Source organism: Aptenodytes patagonicus, chromosome 1 (assembly GCF_965638725.1).
Source record: "Aptenodytes patagonicus chromosome 1, bAptPat1.pri.cur, whole genome shotgun sequence".
Taxonomy (NCBI): domain Eukaryota; kingdom Metazoa; phylum Chordata; class Aves; order Sphenisciformes; family Spheniscidae; genus Aptenodytes; species Aptenodytes patagonicus.
In genome coordinates this window covers 202,378,778-202,402,426 of record NC_134949.1, presented here as the reverse complement: position 1 = coordinate 202,402,426, position 23,649 = coordinate 202,378,778, and the positions used below count along the sequence as shown (strand labels likewise).

At 36.4% G+C, this 23,649-nt stretch overlaps 1 protein-coding gene across 3 annotated transcripts in view; it reads left to right on the top strand.

The window, feature by feature from the left end:
• The window catches only part of PDS5B (PDS5 cohesin associated factor B), a 124,747-nt gene that overhangs the window by 5,607 nt on the left and 95,491 nt on the right, over positions 1 to 23,649 (top strand). For all 3 annotated transcript variants that reach the window (XM_076364272.1, XM_076364273.1, XM_076364271.1), the window contains exons 2-3: positions 16,431 to 16,556; positions 20,022 to 20,225. In XM_076364272.1, coding sequence (XP_076220387.1) covers positions 16,449 to 16,556; positions 20,022 to 20,225 — 312 coding nt within the window. In that variant the 5' untranslated portion in view covers positions 16,431 to 16,448. The remainder of the gene's footprint in view (positions 1 to 16,430; positions 16,557 to 20,021; positions 20,226 to 23,649) is intronic.

The following is a 23,649-nucleotide window of genomic DNA, read 5'->3' as shown; positions in this document are numbered from 1 at the left end:
TCTTGTGATCCTAGATAAGTCTTTTTAAACCAAACTTTTTCCACAAGAGCTTATTAGTAGTGTGTTGATTTCTGGGGAGACAGGCTCAAGACCCTGACTACTTCTGCATGGCTCAACAGAAGCTTTGGTTTCAGACATAGTGCTGGATAACATGGCAAACTTTAAAAGTTGTGCCCTAAATTTCTCTATCTGTGCAGGCAAAATTGGTGGATAGTTCTTAAATTTCAGTCTGTAACTCAGGTTACTCATCTATAAAATGGGAAGAATACCCATTTTTATGAATAATTTTGTGAAAGTGTTGTGAAAACAAGGTAATTTTTATGGCACGCTAACATATTACAGTGGTGAGTCCTGTACAGAAGCCCAGTAGGAAATTGTCTCTTCAGAGCATGGTTTAAATAGGGTGTAATAAGGGACACGCGTTAAATTACGAGGAGAAAAGTTCAGTACCTTCTTTGCTTTGAATGAGAGAGAAATCCTGTGGCATGGAAAAAGGTAGTGAAGGATCAGGTAAATAGGTCCTTTGTGTGTATTGTCTTTAATATTGTATAAGAAATCTTAATTCTGATGTTCCTAACTCTTCGTAACTGATTTTGCAACTATTTTCATACTTTTGCTGTTCCTTTTTTAGCAAACTTAGTAAACAAATTCACTGTATGGATGTGCTTCTGTGAGTCATTAGATTGTAACCTTTAGCGACATGTAGCTACTACTAATTAAATTAATGGAATGCTATTAGTAGCAATAAGATTTTCTCTTTTAACCAGCATTAAGTGGGATGAGGTGCAAGAGCTTTTCAGTGGATTCTTGCAAATACTCATTGGTAGAAGAGCAGCGTAACATACGATGATTCCACGTTGTACTGCAGGCCTTAGAAAGGACTGAGTACTGCTGGATGTGCATTCCCAGCTGATCTTTCTGTTCTGTCTAGTTTGTCCTCATACCTCTTCAGGCTTCTGATTCCAATCCTTCATTGTCCAAGTAAATCCTACTTTCTCTCTCTCTCCCTGTTCAACACCTTAGAGTTCCAGTCTTGAGGTTCCTAAACTGTGGTGTATGGCGTTTGTGTGGGAGGTTTTTTTGTGGTTGGTTTTTTTTTGGGGGGGGGGGGGGGGTGTCTTCTCCCCTCCCATTAACTTTGGTTCTTGGTTGCATGCCTTTCCTATAACACCTAAACTTTCTATTCCATTTTTCTTATATAGCTTGTTGGTCCCTCCAGCAGAGTTGGTGGAAGTGAGTGTGTCCATACCTCAGCTGTCTCCATGCTAAGCTGAGCTTTTTGTCTTAAAGACTTAATTAAGACAGACTGCTCTTGAGCTGAGAATCTGGCTGAGGTGTGGACAACTCCAGCTTTTTCTGTTAAAGAAGCAGCAACATCTGGCTCTGAGCAGACAGGTGGATTAGTGATGGATTCAGTTGTCAACAGGATTTACCAGAGACGTTTCTTCATCTCAAGGTTTGGCTATGTTAACCTTCTAACTTCAGGGGAATCAGGAGACGGCAACCTATAATGTGCACGTGAACGGGTTTTGTACCTTAAGTAATAGGTGGAGACTCTCTGAACTGTCTTATCTTGATTGTATGCTTACAGTCATAGTGCAAGCAACTATATCTATTTATTAATACTTTAAAGCTTGCTCCTTTCAATTGCAAAACCCATCCTTTTAACAATGAGTAAAGATTAGTTCCTATTGGTTTTTTTTACTGTTATCTCTTATAGGTGTTACTTGTGTTCCTAACTGTTTCTGTGTATGGAACATAGACCAATAGGGGTGTGTGTAGGGTTTTTCGTTGTTGTTTTGATTTGGTTTTTTTGTTAATTTTGATGTGCTTTAGATTTCTCTCCTGGGTAGATTTTTGTCCTTCTTGGGGGGGTGGGGGTGGGGGTGGTACTGGGGTATTGTAAGGAAGTGATCCAGTCTAGTAAAATGAGATGTGAGTCCTTACTACATATCAGCACAGATCTGAGCCTGAGCGAAAGCATAACCTACACACTAATGCACACAAAGAGTTTGGCCATCACTGTGCAGCAAATATGTCATAGAATAATAGAGTATCTCAAGTTGGAAGAGATCCATAAGGATCATCAAGTCCAACTCCCTGCTCCTCGCAGGACTACCTAAAACTAAACCATATGACTAAGAGCATTGTCCAGATGCTCCTTGAACTCCGACAGGCTTGGTGCTGTGACCACTTCCCTGGGGAGCCTGTTCCAGTGACCAACCACCCTCTCAGTGAAGAACCTTTTCCTGTTGTCCAGTCTGAACTTCCCCTGACGCAACTTCATTCCATTTTCTCGTGTTGTAATGTGAGTGATGAGTTGCAACTGAAGGATAACTGAGTATTAAGCATTAATTTCAAAAGGGGAAAAAAACCCCATGGAGTTTGAAAACTTACTAACAAGAAGGTTGGCATAGCTGTGCTGGTACATACACTCCTGTTTGTGCTTAAGCCAGGATTAAAATGTGTCAATGTATAAAAATTCCTGAAAGGAGGGTGCAAAGAAGATGGAGCCAGGCTCTTCTCAGTGGTGCCCAGTGACAGGACCAGAGGCAATGGGCACAAACTGAAACACAGGAGGTTCGCCCTGAACATTAGGAAACACTTTTTCACTGTGAGGATGACCAACCACTGGCACAGGTTGCCCAGAGAGGTTGTGGAGTCTCCATCCTTGGAAACACTCAGAAGCCATCTGGATGCAGTCTTCAGCAACTGGCTTTAGGTGACCCTTCTTGAGCAAGGGGGTTGGACCAGGTGGCCTCCAGAGGTCCCTTCCAACCTCAGCCATTCTGTGAAAACACAACCCTACAGGGCTCAATAATTATAAGGGATGAATAATGGTATTAAAAGAAGTTACAGGAGTGAATAGATTATTGGCAAAGAGATCTTACATGTTCGTTGAGCGTAGAGATAGATATCAAAGGTAAGTTAGACTTTACAGGTTGAATCTTCAAAAGAATCTTCAGCTTCAACTTTTTAAAGTGATCTTACTAGTAGGTTCATGTATGATAGCAGATGACTAGACTCTGTCACTTGAAGTTTCTTCTAGTCCTATGGTCTTAAAAACCTACCACTAATGCATTTAGTTCACCTGGTTGTAGTAAGTCTTCATCTAATTTGTGCTTTGTAATCACAATTGCGGGTTCTTCCTCTGTCTTCAGGGACACAATTATTTTTTCAGTCTATGGTTTTCTGTCACTTACAAAGTTTTGCAAAAGGCAAATAAAAATGTTCTAGATAGCTGGGGAAAAAAATAGCTAAAATGATACAAGCCATCTGGGTAGACAACTTCTGTTTGTAAAACACCCAGTTGAATATGATTTTGGTACTAAGATTTCTGTATGCAGCCCTAATTTAAATGTTTGTTTATAATTCATATTGATTAGGAGTAGATGCAGTATTACTTAGCACAACATCTGACTTTGCAGTGCAATACCTATGCTTTCTTTTAGGTCTTACAATTCAATCCATGCCACTAGCATTTTTTGTTTGATCTTTAGTAATTCTGTATTGAATCATTTGCAATAGGATGTGAGGCACTTAATTTTGTATTTTTTAACATTATATACAAAGTTAGGAATGGAAAGGAGTCTCATTTATGTATACAAATTCTGACTTGTTACTAAAGCAATTTTATATTGGTTGTCCATCTGCGAAATTTACAAAATGTTGTTTTGCTTCTGTGGTAGCATGCTAGCATTCTTCATGTTTGGGGTTTTTTTTTTGTTTGGCTTGGTGTTTGGGTTTTTGTTTTTTGTTTTTTTTTTTTTTGGTAAGAGTTAAAACTTTCATGGTAAGGCTCAATAAGGCATTTTTTGCCAAATAAATGGTATACTAAAATAATATCAAGTGCTGTTTCCTCCCAAGGGGCAATACAGTAATTAAACTTGATTTGTACCTAATGTATGTCTGTTGTATTGTCTTCTGCTTTCTGTCATGTTCCCCTTATTTTCCCCATGGCTTCCATGCCACTCTTGCATATTTTCTTTTCTCCTCTTGTGTATAAATACTACAGGTGTTAGCCTTCTAAAATAATGTAATGTAAGATATCTGAAGTTTTTATGACTTTTTTTTATGCTGTTTTGAAAATAGAGTTAATGTAAAGGAAAATAATAATTCCTGCCTCCTTCTCCCCATTCCTTTCCAACTGTTGGAGAAAGGAAACAAATCATTCTTGCCTTACTAAATCTTAAAGTAGCTTCCCTGCTAAAAGAGGGCTGTGTCAAAATTATGGCTGTAGACTAGTGATATTGTGAAATTTTGATACCTAGGCTGGTTTTCAGTTCTTCTCTTGTTTTAGAGTACCAGTCTAAGAACTTTCTGTCAGTGTTTCTGGTGATTCTGGTAAAAGAAGTATTTTGCAGAGTGAAAAGTCTGCTTTTTCAAGTAATTATTCATGTAGCCTACAACAGCAAGATACTAATCTCCTTTGTATACTGATCAAGTTCTGCCATATTCTATTTGGCTATTTTGCTTCAGTTATCGACCAGAAAGTTGTTCCAAAACTTTAATTTAAAAAACAGAAGTCTTCCTCTAGTTATCAGTTTTTCTTCATTGTCTGAGCTATTTATCTTTGAGCTTTTGTCTTATGGTGGTTCATTTTCTTTGGGTGAGATCTTCCAGTATTTCTGGTATTTATAGTGAATTCTGCCTCTCTTCCACTGATCCTTCTGACTGTCTCTTCTTGTTGCCTCTGTAGATATGCTCTACTGATGTAGTAGGCTTTATGTGCACTTCTTCCAAGTTGAATTGTCTCCATGATAGGTGTTGATAGTTGTACATAGTATTCCAAGCAAGTTCGTGCCAGTACCTTAAAATCTGTTTTAGATGTTGAGGTTTTGGTTTTGTGGTGGGTTTTTTTGTTTGTTTGTTTGTTTTTTTTGAAGTACCTTGTCTAGAACTAATGTTGCATAGCACTGGCATATAGTCTTGTGGTAACTTTCTGTGCCTAGACCTAGGCATAGGACCCTCCCCTTCAACCCCCTGTTTTTTCTCCTTACAATTGATTTTCTTTCAGACTTGTAGCATATATTCTTGTTTGGGGCTTCAAATGCAGTCTTTATACTTAAAAACATTTCTGTTTCTCTAATCTTTCCTTTCAGTGTTTTACTGAATGACAATCTGATCCATCTCTGCATCCATCCAGCTATGATTTCCGATTTCATGCTTACATAATAAATGATTTTCGGTGCAAGGAAGGTGCAAATTGTTTTATCACAGACTGATCAAACATAAATTGTGCCAGGGTAATATGATAACCTTATAAGTTACATTTATCACTGTATTTAAAAGTCTTACTTTAGCATGCATATTTTTTCTAAACTCTTCAAATATTATTGATATCCAACTAGTGCAGCTGTAGTGGCAGTATTACTTTTTTGCTCTGCATTATTAGTGACTGCTGCCTTTATTTTCTTACACTACACCTTAATTTTTAAAGTTACTTTAATTTTTTAAAATTGAAGTGTACTACACCTTAATTTCTAAATACCTTTAAAAAGCTTTGCATACCACACTGGTTCATGAATTCTCAGATGGTGTCTGTGCATTTGCTTTGATTTGAAAATGTGAAGTTCTTAAGTGTAGACACAGTAACTTCTGATTGAATATACCTGTTACCAATTGCTACAGGAATGAAGTTTTACCTGCTGTTTCTTTGAAAATTGGTATTCAGCTGACTTTTTAGGGTATTTCAGTATCGTCTTGATATGCAGTCATTACTATGTAGTAGTACTTTTTTTTCTTGGTTTTAGCTATTGAAGTGCAACTTTTTTTTTAGTTTGTTTACAATGGCCATCTCAGTTTGGCTCCAGTTCTGTCTTTATTTCTGTATTTCCCAGTCTTTGTGGTGCAACTCTCCTATCTTGAGGGCTCTGATTACTACTTACAGCTCTTACTAAGTGGTTGTTTGAATTCACTTCGTAGAATGAAAACTTTCCTTGCACCCCAATCAAGGGGACAAATGGCTTAAAACTCAGTTTTGTTCCTTTGGCATAGACATTGCCCATGACCACTGTATTGGAGTTGTATACATCTCCAAATCACTTCTGCTTTCAATTTGGGCCTTTCAAAACAGAGATTTTATTTATGCACTGCTTGTGTCAATTTAATATAAACATTCATTGTTTCTGAATGTTGGCAAAGTCATATCCTGTGGGATTACATACTTATGTGATGTTGTTTGTGAAACTTAAGTTTTGTTATGTGTATATAGGCTGGAGAATAACCTATATCCTGACTAAGTGTGACATAGAGGGTGGTTTTGGTCATCCAACTACGTACATGTGGCTTTCTTGACAGAAGAGGTTTTTTTTTTTTATTCCAAGTTTCCCACTGAGAGCAATATTCCCAGATGCAGTAATAGTTAATGAGGAGGCTCGTATGGACAAATTTCACTGCTTCTCCTCAGTATTGTATAGCTCAAATGTACAGATAGAATGTTGTGAACATTTCTAACCCTTTCTGGTTTTCAGAAAGGTAATGTTGGTGTGTGCAATAGTTTCATGTGGTGGAATGGAAGCAGAATTATCCTGCAGCTGATCCATGTGCTATTCACTATCTGTGAAATGCTGAAAGATGACCAGAACTTATGCTTACGGTCTCAACTGATACTGATAGTTCACTGAGTTACACTCTCCGTTTTAGAGGTATAAAGAGGATTGCAAGTGTGTCCCTTGACAAATGTATTTTGAGCACCAGTATGTCGGATTTCTCACCAGCACCAGAAAGGCAGGGTGTCTCAAAGAAATCCCCTGAAGAAGCCAGGTGAAATTGTCAAGGTGAGGTGAAGATTGAAATGAGTCTTCATTCAGCAGTGGTGGACTTAATGGGATTTTGTGAGCTTTACAGTCTAAGAATCATAGAATCGTTTAGGTTGGAAAAGACCTTTAAGATCATCTTGCCTAATTCTCCCTGGGTGTTGTTTGTAATAATTAAAATACCATGCTTTATTCTCAAATCTCGTTAGTATTATTTCAAAGAAGTGTGCCTTCACACAAAACACTCACATTTCAGTTTAGTACTGATTAGTTTGAGTCTTCTGTATGAGTAACTGAGTTCACTTTTTTTTTATTGCAGTCATAACATTAGCAAGAAGGATGGGAGAAGTCTAACTTCTCGAGTTAGGTCAATATATGCACTTCAATTTTTCGTCTTGCTTAGACCATGCCCTTATTGTAGACTCCAGGTATTTTTTTGACTGCATTCTTTCCTAAACTCTACTCAAATCATCCTGAGGTATAGAGTCTCAAGGCAGGGACATAAAGGCCTACAAAAATTGTCTTTATTGATTATTATTAAAATCAAGAGTCTGTAGAGAATATGTATATCATGTGGCCTTTCAGAAGCTTTGGGCAAGTTTTTTTGGGGGCAAAGAATATGCTATAATACTCATGCTAAAGAGTACTGTTTTCCTAAATTCATATTTGTATTCTAGAGGACAGGGAAACTAGCATCTTTTTAGACAGCTCTGTCAGATTTGTGATACACTGAGTTTAGTTTACTTCATCTTGGACGTGATTGAGCCATTAACACTCAACTGAAGATCCTTTACGTAGGATATATCATATAAGTATTTCAAGTTTGTCAAAGCTGAAGTGACCAAGGGTTGGTTGGTTTTTTTTTAATGGAGACTATCAAGAAAACAAGGAGTGTTAGCAGCCTCTGTAATGCAGCTAAACTTCATAGTGTTTGATAGTGACCTTTAGTATGTGAGAAGGTTTCATCTTTTGAAGGCTAAGGTGAAAAGGTCATTGTCAAAAACTTAATGTTTTTTTCTCAGACTTAATGTAACTTACCTCTATTCTCTGCACCTGCCTTTCTCTCTGCTTCTCCTCCCTGCTGGAAAAGTGTTATCTTTTCACAAAATCCTCTGCATCCAAGCTGTACATCCAACACTACACTTCTGATTTTGTGAGTGTGATGGCATCCTGCCTATTTGCAGCTCCTTCTATGCATTCTTTTTCTTTAAGAAATTGTATTTTTGTAGAGGAAAATAAATTACTTACTATAGGACTGGAAATATTTAGTAAGTGTATTAGGTGAAAACTGCCATGCTTCTGTCCAACCAAATTTAAATTCAAGCCAATTTGAATGACTTCTTGTACTTTTTTTGCAATATTACCATTTTTGTTATTTCACATACTTTGCATTCAATGTTAAACACTGAGGATGGGTCATAGTCTGCTTGTTATGCACTTGCCTTTTTTAAACTTTTATATAGTATGCTTGCATCATATGACCACCTAACAAGCAATGAGGTGGAATGTTTTCCCTAGTATTTGGCTAACTGACAAATATATTGCAGATGTCTATTTTCTAACATCATATTGTCAGCCTATACTCTTTTCCACTTTATGAAACAAATAATTACCCTTTTTTAATCTTAACCAGTATTTCTTTGTTCAGTTATGGTTTTGCCTCTTTCTTTCTCTGTCAGAATCTTTTGCTGTAGTCTTCCAAGTTTTATCTCCTTGTCGTTTCTTTGCCTGCAGCCATGCACAGAAATAAGAAATTATAATTGTAATGCTTGCAGTCCATTTACTTAGTCTTGGGTAGACATACGAAAGCTGAGATCCCACAATAACAGGGCAATTTGTTTTTTCCTTAGGTTGTTGATTGGTTTAGTGGTGAATTCTGTTATGTTGTTTCTCATCTTTTTTTTTTTTAAACTGGGTTTATTTCAGTGAAAATGCTGTTTCATAAATGGCAAAAAAAAAAGAGCAATTTTATTCTTGTCATGTTTGCTTTTAATCATGCCTGAAAAAATGCTGACATTTACAAGTTGTGTCACTTATGTTTTGTGGAAGCTGCAAGTGTCTGCAACACCACTGGAGAGAGCTGTATGCTGAGATAAGTTGATACTGAATACTGTCTACTTGCTTAATCTTTGGGAGGCTTTCTCTAATGAAGTTTGAAAAAAAATCTTATCAGCAGAAATGGGAACTTGCCTGGGATCATTTCCTAACTGATTGCAAGGGGGAGTACTATATTCTGTGTAAGTTGTTTGCAGGTTTTTAGCATGCATATGTGACTTTGGTATCATGGCTTGTCTTAATGTTTTGTTCTTTATTCTTACGTGTTAGTTCTTTTCCTGAATCCTCCAAATCCTCTGTACGTTATGAAAATATCTCCCCTTGCACAGTTATTACCTGCACATCTTTTCATTTTCCACTAAGTATTTACTTGATAAGTTAATAAAGAAACTTAATGCACTTTGCCATATTTTCTAATAAAGTTTTAAAAAGTGTTTCCTAATTTAAACAGGCATTATTACTTGCATATTGACTGTCAAAGTTTTGCCATTAATGAGACTTCTGTAGTGAAACCCAGTACTTCTCACACTATTTGCTAGGCTGAGAGTGTTACTTCTGCCTTATAATGTGGCAGAACCTTTAATTAGTGGTTTCTATAAATTCTTCTTGAATCAGTCCTTACTATGTATAGTGCTGCCTTATAGAAATACGAAGCTAACATTTTCTTGATACTATGAATAATACTAGTATCTTGATTTATTGGTAGTTAAGTAAACAGTATAACTTAATATAACATTTCTAAAAGAGAATGGAAAGTATTCATCTAGACATATCTGAATCAGTATGAAAAATGACTTGGATTTACATGAGCGCACTTGGTCCAACACTCTGAAGTTTTCTATTTTACTCAACAGCAGAAAATTAACTGCCAAGCTTCAGCTTGGAGTGGCTTTTTATAGCCAAGATATAACCCTGTAGCAGTAGATTTATTATGGAAATACATTTAATTTAGTGGCACTTACATAATGAAAGTCTCTAACACCTAAGTCGCTTCTCACCTTGATCAATTGTTGTCAATCAGCTATACACAGCAGGAATTTACCAGGATGTAAAAATTTTCTGTAAGTGGCTTAAATCATTAAATTATATGTGTTTTATTAATTATCCTGCTGAAGTAGAAAGATGCCTGCCTCTTCCACTTCTGTAAGTTGCTGAGTAATCTCTTCAGAATACCTTGTTGAATCTTTTGTGGAAAATAGTTTGACCAATTTCTTCATACGTGCTATATTGTTGAAGCAAAGTTAGTGCTCTCAAAGTATTTGTAATGGTTTATATTTATTCATAAAAGGATGTTACCTACTGAGGGTACAAAAATAAATCTGGATATGAATAAAAAGAAATTACAAACAGCATGTTGACAGAGGAGCAGAGCTTAGTGAACTCCAAAGTTCATGTATTGTGGTTTACAAGATGAAAAAGATTTGACTTCCTTGCAATGTTCCCTGAGACGATTTAGGGAAAATGTTCTTGGGTCTTCTAAACTGTCTTTGTATTCTTCATGGAATGGCCTATGGTTATGAGGCCACTGGTCATGCTGCTTGATTGTGGAGAACAGATTGATGAATATTTGTAAATCTTTTTTCTTGGCTACAGTTTCTTGTTGTCAGAGTGATATGAACTCTGTAAACACATATATTTAAATCTCTATACATTGTGACTTTCTTCCATGCCAGCAATTTATTAAATTCACTTAGGCTTCTAATAGCTTTGTGAATGTGAAGTAAGTGTTACCCCAGTGGCTTATTGTAAAATGTCTTGCAAAGGTAGATTTAAAAGTATAAGTATTTGTATAGGTCAAATTTATGTAAGCTTTCTTAAATTTTGTATACATAATTTAAAAATACTGATCTCAAGTTGTAACAACAAATAATTATGTATAGTTCAATGAAAGTTCTGAAAAATAAGAATGATGAAGTTTGTAAAGTTCATCACTTTTTCTGGTCATCTTCTATGTCCTTATGTTTGGATTCTGTATTTTAAAGAGGCGGCAATAGTAAGGCAGGAGACACTTGCAAGGAATATAAGAATTGATTTGCTAAAGCTTGCTTCATCTCTTGGAAAAGATTTCTACAAAAATATCTGAAGGATTAAGATTTAAACACATGTATGGATCTCTGAAAAAGTACTGTTGACACATGACTTCATGTATGTTAAGGCATAGTTTGTTTAATGATTAGCACAGTTAATTAAATCACCATAGGCAATGTGAACTGTCATCCAAACAAAATACAATTAAATGGAGTGTGGTTTAAGTCCTCCTTTTAGATCATTGACTTAACATCCTGTAATGATATTTATTGACCTATTAAATATATTGCATAGGTACTTAATATGCAAGATATCAATCCATGTTTTATTTGCATGTGTGTAATGCTTTTTATACTATTGAGCAAGTAGAGTTGTGTAGTTAAACTATTCATAGAGAATTATGTACTATATAGAAACCATCTGAATATTGAATCTCTTTAATATCGTGGCCAGTAGACTTAGCTGGAACTGAGTAGCTATTGGGTCCTGCTAATTATGTACAGAACTACTCATTTGTATTTTATTTATTTGAGTTTGACCAAATTTTGGCAATGATACTTGTTACTAATTAACTCTGTTTAGAGTAACGAATTGTTCCCCATCTATGGTCTGCTGAGAATCATAATTTTACATTAAATATGATCTTTCGATTTGACTTTTGTCACAGGAGGTGGATGACTTTAATCAATCCTATTTTAATGTCCAAAAAATGCAACTTCCACTTTTGTTGCTTTTTCCATACTTTAATTTTCTTGTTATCGTTGTACAAAGAGTATGTATTTTGTCTTCTTTCTTTCTTCTCTCTGTTTCTTTTCTTGTACTAGTTTCTTCCACACACCCCCGCCATGTATAATTTAGTTTTTAATTTGTCAAGCTTTTTATACATACCATTTTTCAATGTACTTCTACAGACTTGCTCTTGGTTCCTGATTTCAAGTCTTTCAAGTTATAGTTGCAACAGTGCTTCTGGCGCTTCTGTGTTGAAGGAAGCGGTGCCTAGACATCTTAAGTCCTACTGTATCATCTCCTTCTGTACAAGAAGTGGAATTTATATTTTAAATGCTATATTAGCTTAAGATATGTTTATTTTCTTCGTAGTTTTCATAGACTTGACTTAGCTTATAGTACTGCTTAACATAACCAAAGCCTGATTGAATCATGATTTTTATTTCTATGTATTAGGATTAGCATTTGTTTGTTATATATTTGTTGAAGTTTCTTGTTATATTTATCTCCTTTTTTTGTTCTCATGTAACAGCAGAAACAGTGCACATCTTACTGATTAGTTAATAGGATTACATTCAGGCTGGTACAAAGCATCTCAGTGTCTGGCGTGTTTTCTTGCCTTTAAAAAAGGTATCCATGTGACCATTTTCCTTTTTCTTTGCCTTCTGATTGTGTATATGGAATAACACTGGATTTCTGAAAACATTGTGGAGAACTTCTCAAGTTTCAGTTGTTAAAAATAAAAAAAAAAAATTGTCAGCTGAGTCTCTTGTTGAATCTCAAAGAAACTTTCAAAGAATTGCCCTGTTTAAAAATGTTTGTCATCTTCTAGTATATTCCAAGAGAAGACAGTGCATCTTTAAAAACAAATTTATAAAGCTTTTTGAAATTGAGTCATTGGATATCACTTCACTGGCTTATGGATTTTCATGCTTGAACATGTTCTAGATACAGCTGGCCTTGAGGCTGCTGTTCTTAGCTGTCACTGTCTTCTTTTTCCCTGACAGAAGTTAACTGAAACAGCTGGTGTAATTGTTACGTGAAATTATGGAGACTTTCATTTGGCTAGAATCAGGTTAAAAACAACCCCTCCAAAAAATCCTAGATCCTACTAAGTGTTCAACACACTATTTTGACAGAGCTAGGTGTGCACAGTATGCTGGCAGTCCAGAAGAGCAGAAACTTCTGGCAGTGGGGTGTAACAAGCTAATTCAGTTTTATTTAGGTAATGGTTAAAGTGATAACTGTTGTACAAGGGGGTAGTTTAGCATTGAATTTTCTCTTCTTGAATGATAGGTTTTGGGTTTTTACTATTTCTTTGAAATGATATGGGTTTTTTCCCCCCCAGTAAAGTTTACCATTAATAATAATAAACTTTCGGGAGTGATCTGCAAATTTTTATTACATAGGAAGTTTAAAAGGTTTATTATTCTTTGTCCCTTATGGTCTAAGTAATAGGCTATTTCACTGAACCTTTTTAAAATTAATTTTTGGTCCTATAAGATTAGATGTATTAGTTCTATAGAAAATTAATTCCTATTTAGTGTTTTCTATACTTCTGAGAGGGGAAAATTAATTCCTATTTAGTGTTTTCTATACTTCTGAGAGGGGTAAGTTGTTATGTACCCTATTATGTAACATTAGCTGGCTGCTAGGCACCCACCCAGCTGCTCTCTCATTCCCCAGCTCAACAGAACAGGGGAGAAAAAGCTCATGGGTCAAAATAAATACAGGGAGATTGCTTACCAATAACCATCACGGGCAAAACAGACTTGACTTGGGGAAGATTAGTTTAATTTATTGCCAATTAAAAATAGAGCAGGATGGTGAGAAACAAAGACAAAACTAAAGACTCCTTCTCCCCAACCCCTCTTCTTTCCAGGCTCAACTTCACTTCTTCATTTCTCACTCTTCTACCTTCCCCGTCAAGCAGTCCCAGGGAGATAAGGAAGAGGGGTTGTGGGCAGTTCATAACCCTTCATCTCTCCCACTCCTTCCGTACACTTTTCCCCCTGCTGCAATGTGGGCCCTAACCAAGGGATGCAGTCCTTCATAAATGTCTCCAATTCTGGTCCTTCCCATGGGCTGCAGTTCTTCATGAACTGCTCCAGCATGGGCCCTTCTCTTGAGGTACAGTCCTTCAGGAATAGACTGCTCCAGCGTGGGTCCCCTGTGGGGTTACAGGTCCTGCCAGGAGCCTGCTCTGGCGTGGGCTCCTCTCCGCAGGCTGCAGTGTGGATATCTGCTCTGACATGGTCCCTCCATGGGCTGCAGGAGGACAACCTGTGTCATCATGGTCTTCTGCTCCAGTGCCTGGAGTATCTCCTTCCTCTCCTCCTTCACTGACCTTGGTGTCTGCAGGGTTGTTTTGCTCACATTTTTTTCACTTCTCTCTCTCATAGCTGCTTTGCAGCATTTTTTTTACCATTTCTTAAATAGGTTATCACAGACGCGCCTCCAGTGTCACTAATGGGCTCCATTTTGACCAGGGGTGAGTCCATTTTGGAGCTGGCTGGAACTGGCTCTGTCCGCCACAGGGGCAGCTCCTGGTCTCTTCCCACAGAGGCCATCCCTGCAGCATCCCCTGCTACCAAAACCTTACCACGTAAACACAATACAGGTGTTCAATTTCAAACCCAGACCTTGGATGCCACTCAAGCTTAAAAGCTTGGTTGCATGTCAGTTGGACATACCAGCTGGACAGTTCAACTTGACCATAATATATGAGTTTCAGTCTTTGAATTATTTCAAAATGTGCTCCGAATGGGACTATAGCACTGTGTTCTAATCAAGTTTCCACTGCAGTTGATCTGATCTGACGCTATCCACCACTGGAAAGGGGAGTTTTGTTCCCCAGTTCTGTTAGTTCCTGTTCCTTCCCTTGAGTTTGTTTTTGAAATGCATGTGACAAGCATCAAAGCTATTAGGCTTGTTTTTCTGAGTTGGTGAGTTTGGTTGGTCCAGCAAAGCGTCTGATGCTTTTATACATTCTCGGGTTGTGAGGGGAGCAAGACTCCCTTCAGCTGTGATGAACTGTTAAAATGAATCTAGCTATGACATATAACATCATTCCATCTGAAAGCTAGAATAGAAGATCTACATCAAACAGCAAGAAGAATGAACTTGGTTACATCTTCTGTGCGTTTTTGAGGAGTCCTAGACTTACTGTCCTGACGATGGTGCATTAAGAAATATAATGGGGATAAAAGTGGCATCATATTTTCCTGGGAGTATTAGAAAGTTACTTCAATGAGTTTTGTTCCATCCCAGCTTTCTCATTATCTGTTTTTACTACAACCACAAGTACGTAGCACTTGGTTCAACTGCCGTGTATATGTAGGTACAGAGATGACAGAAACTGAGTTGGCTTTTTGTGTAGCTATTGAACTGCATTGCATATCATGCCTGTTTGAATGATGTCTGATTATGTTCATTCTACTCCTATTTTCCCCATTTCCTAAAATAAAGATGTGTTGTGTTCTATGTATTTACAAAAATTATTTAAATGTCACTGTTAACTTTTTCTTTTGTAAAAGATTAGTAAAGATCAAGCAAAATCTGTAACTTAGGTTGTTTATTGTGAAATGTGGACTGAAGAATACAAAACATGTTGGGATATTTTTTGGGGGTGGGTGGATGAGCATATTTCGTGTGCCAGTTCTCCTTCAGTGTAGAAGGACCTTGGCTTGGGCCAGTAGGTCTCAATTATGGCAGGTTACACCATCCTGTTATGGAACATGCTTCTAGCCCATCTCTCCTTGTGGATTCTGGTTGATTTTTGTTTCTGATGTTATAGTTCTGAGAAGTTCGAAGTGTACGTAGATCATCCTTGTATAGGAGGTCAGTAGGAAGAAAATGCCTGACTTGGAATTCACAGTTCGGGAAAGTGGTGACTGTGAGGAAGCGTTTCAAACTTTCAAATAAATAAATAAAAATATCAAGGCAAATGGCAAAGAAATTTTATTTCCTTTATTTTTGTTACATTCTTGACTTGTAACTGCCCTGGTACACTCTTTTTCTAAAATCCTAATTATCCCAACACATGCCGTCTAGGTGTTTTTCACTGTCTTTTGTATTAATTGCTTTTACGTACGTAAAGCTTTCAATTCAGCTTTCTTCTCTACAGCAGTGGAACTTAGCATAGCTTAGGATGGATTAGGTGGCAGTCTGCATTTGCATCGGTTTAAAGGGACTGAGAAACCAAGTAACTGAGTTGTTTTCATAGTTGGAATTTAGGAAGAAGATAACTGTTGCTTGTCTGCAGTCTTTTGCTTAAAAACTTAGCTTCATGGCATAGAGGAAAGACTTCCATTCGGTCTGCTCTGTTCCTGTCCCTACTTCATTCTCTATCTGCTGCTTGTCTGGCAGTATTGGCAAATTAAAATTAGAGATGTGTAGCACTTCAACAGTACTGCTATTTAGACTTTTGGGGAAACTGTGCTCTATTTAATTGTTTGGAAAACACAAAGTACAGTGCAGATGTCTGTTCTCGGAGAGTCTAAAAATCCAAGCTGGCTAGGATTTATTATTACTAAGTGGTGGTAACAGTTCATACAATAAGATAAGATGATCCTTTGTTGCATCTCTAAGTGTGAAGATCAAATACATTCAGGAATGAGGGGTTTCAGCTTTTCTGTTGTATACTTCTTGAAAGTTTTATTGTAGTATAGGACAATTTACTTGAATATCAAAACTGTTGCTGTCTGCCACAATACAGATTACTGAAAACAATCAAAATCTTTTGTCCAGTTTTTTCTTTGTTTGTATGGGTTTTGTTTGTATATTTCTACTTGGATTTTGTAAAAGTGGGACAGATAAGGTAAACTAGCTAAACAACATTGACTTCTTAATTTCTTTCCACAGATTTAAAATCGTGAAATCATGGCTCATTCAAAGACGAGAGCCAATGATGGAAAAATCACATATCCTCCAGGAGTCAAAGAAATCTCTGATAAAATATCGAAAGAAGAGATGGTGAGAAGGCTAAAGGTTAGTATGCAAGTAGCTGTTTACAGATTAAAGTTTCTTGTACACAGCATTCAATGATCCTATTACTGTATTTTCTATCTGAAAGGATTATTTTTTCTTTTCTTTTGGGTTTTACCTTTTCTGTGCTCAGAAGGAGGAACTTGTTGGCTATTGTGCCTTCTGTTCTACCACTCTCTTGAAATGACTTGTCCAAAAACGTTTAAATGAGTTAAAAAATCACAAATGGAAATAAGCTATATTAATTGCAAATACTACTTAAATTTTATTTCAGCTCCTACAGTCAGTACTCTTAGAGAAGAAAATGCTGGAAAACATGAAAAGAGAGTCATAATTCTGGAAATAATATGGATGCGTCAGAATACATTCCTTTTATGCATTTGTGCTCTTTGGGTTGATTATAAAACCCACTTTATTCTCATTATTTTATCCTGTATCATAATGAAAGCAGTCTTCGACTATACTATGTATTTTTGTTTCCTGAATTTCTTGACCACTCTATTTAGCCTAATTCTGCAGGAAGGTTGGAGAGATTTGGGAGATAATTATGTTACTACAGTTCTTTATCTACCCATGTACTCTCACAAAAAGACAGGCCTGTTGGTATTGTGCAGAAGGAATGCCTGCAACTTGGGTTTGCCCTGTGAAACAGGAGGGAACAGATGTGGGAAAGGAGCCTTAAGTATTCTAACAGCTGGAAAAGCTTAATTTGGAGTTTGTTTTCTTAAGAAGTAGTTTTAAGTCAATTTGAACTATTGGTAAATGAACAAAAAAACCAATAAACCCCCGAAACACAAGGATTCCTTCTCCCCTCCCCACAGTAACCTGTCGGTGCTTTGGGAATTGGGGTGATAGACTTCAGTCAGTATACTGCATTCTATGATGTTGAGTAGAAGACGACATTTATAACTTTGTGTGAGTGACTCCTAACAGAAGAAATGATTTGTTAGCACTTGCATATTTTTTTCAGCTTGTGCAAATGCACATAGTTCTTACTGATACTTTTTCTCCTATAGTTTAATTTAATTTTTGGCCTTGAATGTCTAGTCCCTTTTGTTCTGTCATCTTGATCTGTCTTGCAGGAGATGTATACTTTGCAGGATGTCCTGTATTTCTAGTCAGCTGTTTATTCTGGGTGTGCATTCATCGTACGCAGGCAGGGAGAAAACCACATGGTGTTTCTCTTACGAAGGATTGGATGATCTAGGCTATACCACAAGTGTATAGACCTACCATATAAACACAGTTTCAGGTGCTTCAGAACAGCAGTTGATAAATAAGTGAACTATTAGCCTCTTCATTTCCCTGACTGCTAAATTCATATAAGTATTAGGGAAGAAGCACTTTTCTATGGATTTTATTTTAATTTACACAAGCAGATAGTCTGCTGTTTGTTAATGACAATATATAAATACAAATTATTGGGAGATCTGAGAATAAAATGGAAAATATGCACAGTGAATTTATGTTTAATATATAACCTACCTCACAAGTCTTACGCATTTCTGATCCACTCCATCTCCAAGTTATAGTAGATTTGGAAAGGAGATAAACTAAATGGTCGGGGTTATGAACTAGGACTGAAGACAGAAAGAAGGTGATAAACATTTGGAAATGACGAAGAGTGTGAGAAGAGCATTTTTTCCACAGTTTCTCTCAATACATCAAGACATCATCTAATGAAATATATTAATTTTAGACCAGCAGTCTAGTAACGTATTTTTCCATAAGTTATATAACTAAATTCCAAAGTTTATTACTGTAGAAAGATGTAGGAAAAATTGAACGGGTTAAGAAATGTGGGCCACATTTGGAAGATGAAGCTCTAGAAGTATTAATCAGAGTGGTCTGGATGCAATTTCAGACTCGGGAATCCTCTAACCTATTGCTTTGCAGGAAGCTAGAATGGTATGCTATGAGAACTAGCTTGTTTTTCTTTGTTTTTCCTTAAACACTGTGACAGATTACTCTGGAGACAAGATGGCTGATTTTGTTGTCCTGACCAGTATGGAAGGTTCATGTTGTCAAGGAAGGGAAACTGAAGGTTCATTTCTAAAGTAGACAAAAAAACATACTTGTCGCAAGAACTCTTGTGACACTTGAGTATTTATTCATTACCTTGTTAGTTATATAAATCTAACTACTTTTCATAGAAGTGAAAATAATTCTGTTTTTTTAATTACTTTAATAGTGTGTAAGGGCACCAGTGCACTTCAAATGGTTCATCTTGTGTCTGACTGGGGAGGACTTTATTTTTCTCTCAATGGAATTTATATGTTTGCATAAGCTACTAATCATCTGTGCCTTTTGGTAAAGGATTTCTTAATATGCTTGAAAACTTTACAGCTGCTGTGATCTTAATTATGCAGAAGTCCTTCCTTTTTTTAAAGTAGGATTTGTTGCTACCTGACCAATTATAGTAAATTTTGTGGAAAACTATAGCAAAGTAAAATAATTTGTAGTGTTTTAGGGTTGTGGGGGGTTTTTTGTTGTTGTTTTGTTTGTTTGTTTTTGAGGAACTTCACTGACATCATTATTTTTGAAAAATCTCTCTTCCTGCAGTGGTGAAATAGATGGGAGTTTTGCCTTTAATTCTCAGGACTGTGTAATTAACTCTTTATTACCACTCATTAAATTTTAATGAGAGTTGAACTCCTTAAAATAACTCTGCCTCTGTGATCCCAATAAGAAATAGGTGAAAAGCATAATTACTTTTTTTTGTCAATAGGTTTTTCTCCTCCAAACAGTTTTTTAAATGTAAGAATTCTCACTAACTAGTAGTTACTAATTATGGCTTTTTTTGCTTTTGTTCTATTTGGGGTGTTAAATACTTGGTGTCCCAGACTTTTTTTTCTTTTTCTTCCATAACTTTAGTATACTGGATCCTAATAATACTAATGGGCATTTTTGTCCTGTTGGACAACGTGCATGCTGCTGGGCTGTATTGGGTTTATATATGCTTCTGCTGAAAGTGTGTGCTCTGCTTCTGGGCAGCACAGGGGATAAACTTGTTCTTGGAGGAGGAGGAGTAGAGAAAAACCTGAAATTGAAAGAGAATAGAGGGAAAGTAAGTTGTAACCCTAAATACTTTAGGGAGAAATAAATATTTTGAATAAAGTTTTGCCGTTTTCTAGATTTTTCAGTGAATGGTTGTAACAGTGAATGCTGTTGTATTTTTTTGAATTGGCCAACTTGATTATATGGTTTCTCAAAAAGATATGTGAAATAACTACAGCTAGGCTTCCAGTAACTCTGCTGAGACTGTGTGTTGGAACAATTGATAGAGGACTTGACTAGGTCCTTCCTGTACCCTGAAAAATAAGACACTGGTTACTCAAATAAGTACTACTGCATTGCTAATAATGCTTCTGATAGAAGTTGCACAAAACCAGAAAAAGAACTTTCAGTAAGGACCCTGTTACAGAGAGTACTTGATTTTTATGTACTGATGTCTGTGCCTCTTTTTAGATGGTTGTGAAAACTTTCATGGATATGGACCAGGACTCTGAAGAAGAAAAAGAGCTCTACCTAAATCTTGCTTTACATCTTGCTTCAGATTTTTTCCTCAAACATCCTGATAAAGATGTACGTTTGTTGGTAGCATGTTGTCTTGCTGATATTTTCAGAATTTATGCCCCTGAAGCTCCGTACACTTCACCGGATAAACTAAAGGTAAATTGAATTAATCTCTTTTTCCACACCAGGTTTTTAAACTGAATGATTGATATAATTGATTATAACTTTTTTTTTCCTCTCCCTTTATTTCTGGTTCAGACTAAGCATTCCAAGGTTTTCATTTGATTCTGGGATAGGGGTGTTTGGTCAGGTCAAATGTTCATCAGATAAAGTGATATGTAGTACATCTTTCAATAACTTGTAGAGTTTTGGATTTATATTGAAAATATTTTATTGAACTCTCATTGGGATCTGCAGATAGTGGTCTGTTACTTTAGAATTATTGATATGTCTGTAGCTTTTATGGTAATGTCTTGCAAGATACCGAATTCCTTCAATTGGGAAAATATCCCTGCTGTTTCCAATTAAGCTGCCAAGAGATGATTACTGTATTTTTATAGATAAAGGCTCTATCAAAACAAAGAAAAAGTATTTTTGTACAGAGGATAATTACTTCTGATGTGAATTGGAAAATTTTGCAATTACAAACATCACTGGTCCCACTAGATGGAGATGGTTGATAGAGAAATACCAGGTTTGAAAAGGCAGTACAGATCTGCCCCATTTGTTTCAGAAAAATTAAATTTTAAATTGTTTCATGTGTTTTACTTTTTTTAAATAGAAATCTAAGTTTATTTCCAACTCACAAAATCAAACTACTTCCCTTACACAGTCTGAATCTAGAGTGATGAACCGAGTCTTACAGAAAATCTTGCAGGGGAAAATAACACTGAAAACTGCTTTTTTTGTCTCCCTGATTTAAAAGTGTGTGTAGGCTTTTTTTTGTTTTGGGTTTTGTTTGTTTTTTCCACAGTAAGGTAAAAACATGGTTGTGGTGGAAGGTATATCTATTACAGTGGAAGAAATCACTCAATTTCTGATCTAGTGGTTGCACCAGAAGTGCTTCGTAAGTAGGGCAAACAGTGCAGTTTCAACTGTAGTACATCCTTTGTTACCACACGTACTGGAGAGATACCTAGGGATTTCTGTTAGCTGTGTTTTCTTAATTCTGAATTGTTGCACCTCTGATTACACACAATCTAATTATTGATTACACCATCTTCAACTGGAGACAAACATTAGCTTTCTCTACTGTGCTATATTTAAGTCTGGTTTTGAGGCATGCTGATTTCTACTTCAGTTTTGAGTATATGTTTTCCTTTGCTTGTTAGGCTTAGCGGTTTTTTCCTGTTTTTCTGAGCTGGGCTAGCAAATTATAATAATCCTCCTTAGAGAATTTGATCTATAAAATGCTACTAAGTTTCAAATTTTTTAGTATATAGAACTGGAAGGTTTACATTACTGATCTCATACTTGCAGTGTAAGCATACTACTACTACTTGGACAGAGCTCTGAACAGGCTAGGAACTTCCACTGTCAGCATTCAGTTCTGTAATCGGTGCAGATTTCAGAATTCAGTTTCTTGATGCAGATTTCTAAACACATTTTGAGAACTAAAGAAAGGACAAACAATAGAGACCTTTGCCTAGGGCAATAGGTTTTTGCAAACCCGTTTCCGCTGAACACAGCTTTTGTGGTTGCAGGACAAGCTCCGATACAAATGTTGAAGAGTTCCCTCCACTTTATGACAAAGAGGTAAGAGGAAGAATGCTTCCTCTTGGGTTATATCTTGGCACTATTTTCACCCAGTATTTAATATCATATCCATACTGCAGCTTTGAGTCTCTTCTAGTATGTTTAGCACCAAAGATTAAGATGGCAAAGGGAAGTGCTTGAAAAGGATGATTTCTTGAGAGGGGAAAACTTAAATCTTAAGTTTTTGCCCTTGCTTCAGAATGTTTGGAACTCTCTAAGTTACGCATTGTGCAAGTGAGATACTGAGAGAAAGGATCAGAATTTGAGGTTTCCCTGTCTTACGTGTATCCTTAGTATAAGTCTTATATTCCTCACTGAGTGTTGAAAGTGCTTTGACAACAGGGATGGAAAATGCCACGAACAGGCTAAAAGCAGAACTGAGGCAGGATTGCTCTTCTGGGATCTGGAAGCTTCTAACTTAAGTTCCCCTCAGTCTGGGGAAAGCCTAGAGCCCAAATCTAATTTTCTGAGGGGAAGATGTTCTAATCACTGATATGTGTCAAAGAAAACCACTTGGACAAATGGGCTGTCTGCCTGACTTGGCTGAAATGGAGGTGTTTAGGTGTGTATATGATAGTAGAATTTCAACTATCTGAACATGTTCTGTGGTGAAAGCCATGGCTCTGATGCTTAATTAACCATATAATGGCTTCAGTGGTATCAAGACAACAATCCACAAAAAACATTCGGTGATCTTCCTGAAGTTGAAGTATAAGCACTTTTGTTTTTTAAAGTCTGAGTTCTAATGTAGACTTGCTTTATGGAGTCTGATGTAAAACCATATTGTCCAATTTGTGAAAATGTTGCAATTTCTTAGCTGCAGCCAAAGTTTATTTTATCTTGTGTTTTGCATTTATAAATGCATGTTCAAATGGTATATTCTGTATGCTCACAAAAGAGAAAAGTTTTGGGTTGTATTACACGAGATAGTAAAAATTAGTGAGTGCTTTTGAGTTTAGTCTGTCTTGCTTCCTTTAATACAGGAATAGGAAAAAATAAATAGGAGTAAATTATTACTCTTTCAAATGATGCCATTATTATTTGTGAAGCATTCAGATGCTAGACATATTGTACATGTACGCTATTCATTAATATATGTATTCATATACAATAGTTATGTGTACTCTATAAAAATCCGGAAAACTAGTTTTCGTCTCAATAGGGTCTTTGAATCATGTTCAGTAAGTAAGTGTTCATACTGAGCTGCAGGATAAAAAATAAAGATACTTTGTTAAATGAACACAGTCCATTTTTTGCACTGATTGAGGTTCATCTGTACAAGTTTAACAGAGTAATTATACGTAGGGCATGAATTCTAAGATGAAATAGCTTTTATATTTGGCATTGGTCATTTTCTCAGTTGCTCACTTTCTTCTTTAATTGAATCTTATCCTTCACTGAGACTCTGTATGTCTTCTAAACTTCACAGCACCTTCTGGTGTACCAGTTTTTCAGATGATGGATGGCCTGCTAGTAGCTTAGGCGCTAGTTTTTAAGGAGGAATTCTTCAGGCTGACTTTTGTCTGTGGACTGAATGCTCTTTAGTGGTTGGAGTCCATTAGGTGCATCCTTTGAACTGTGTCTTCTGGTTTAATTTGAACTAAAGAGTCTAGTTTGTGTGCTCTGTAACTGATCTGAAGCGTGAACCAAACAGTGATTCTTCTGATCATCCTTACTTAAAACTTCAAAGGCACAATCTTGATCCAAATTCAGATATTAATGTAGCTGTATATCTGAACAATGTGCTTGCTGTGCTTTTTTGCCAAGAGATGATGATGTCATGTGTAATCTAATTCTTGTTTTTATCTAGAACCATAGTAAGTGC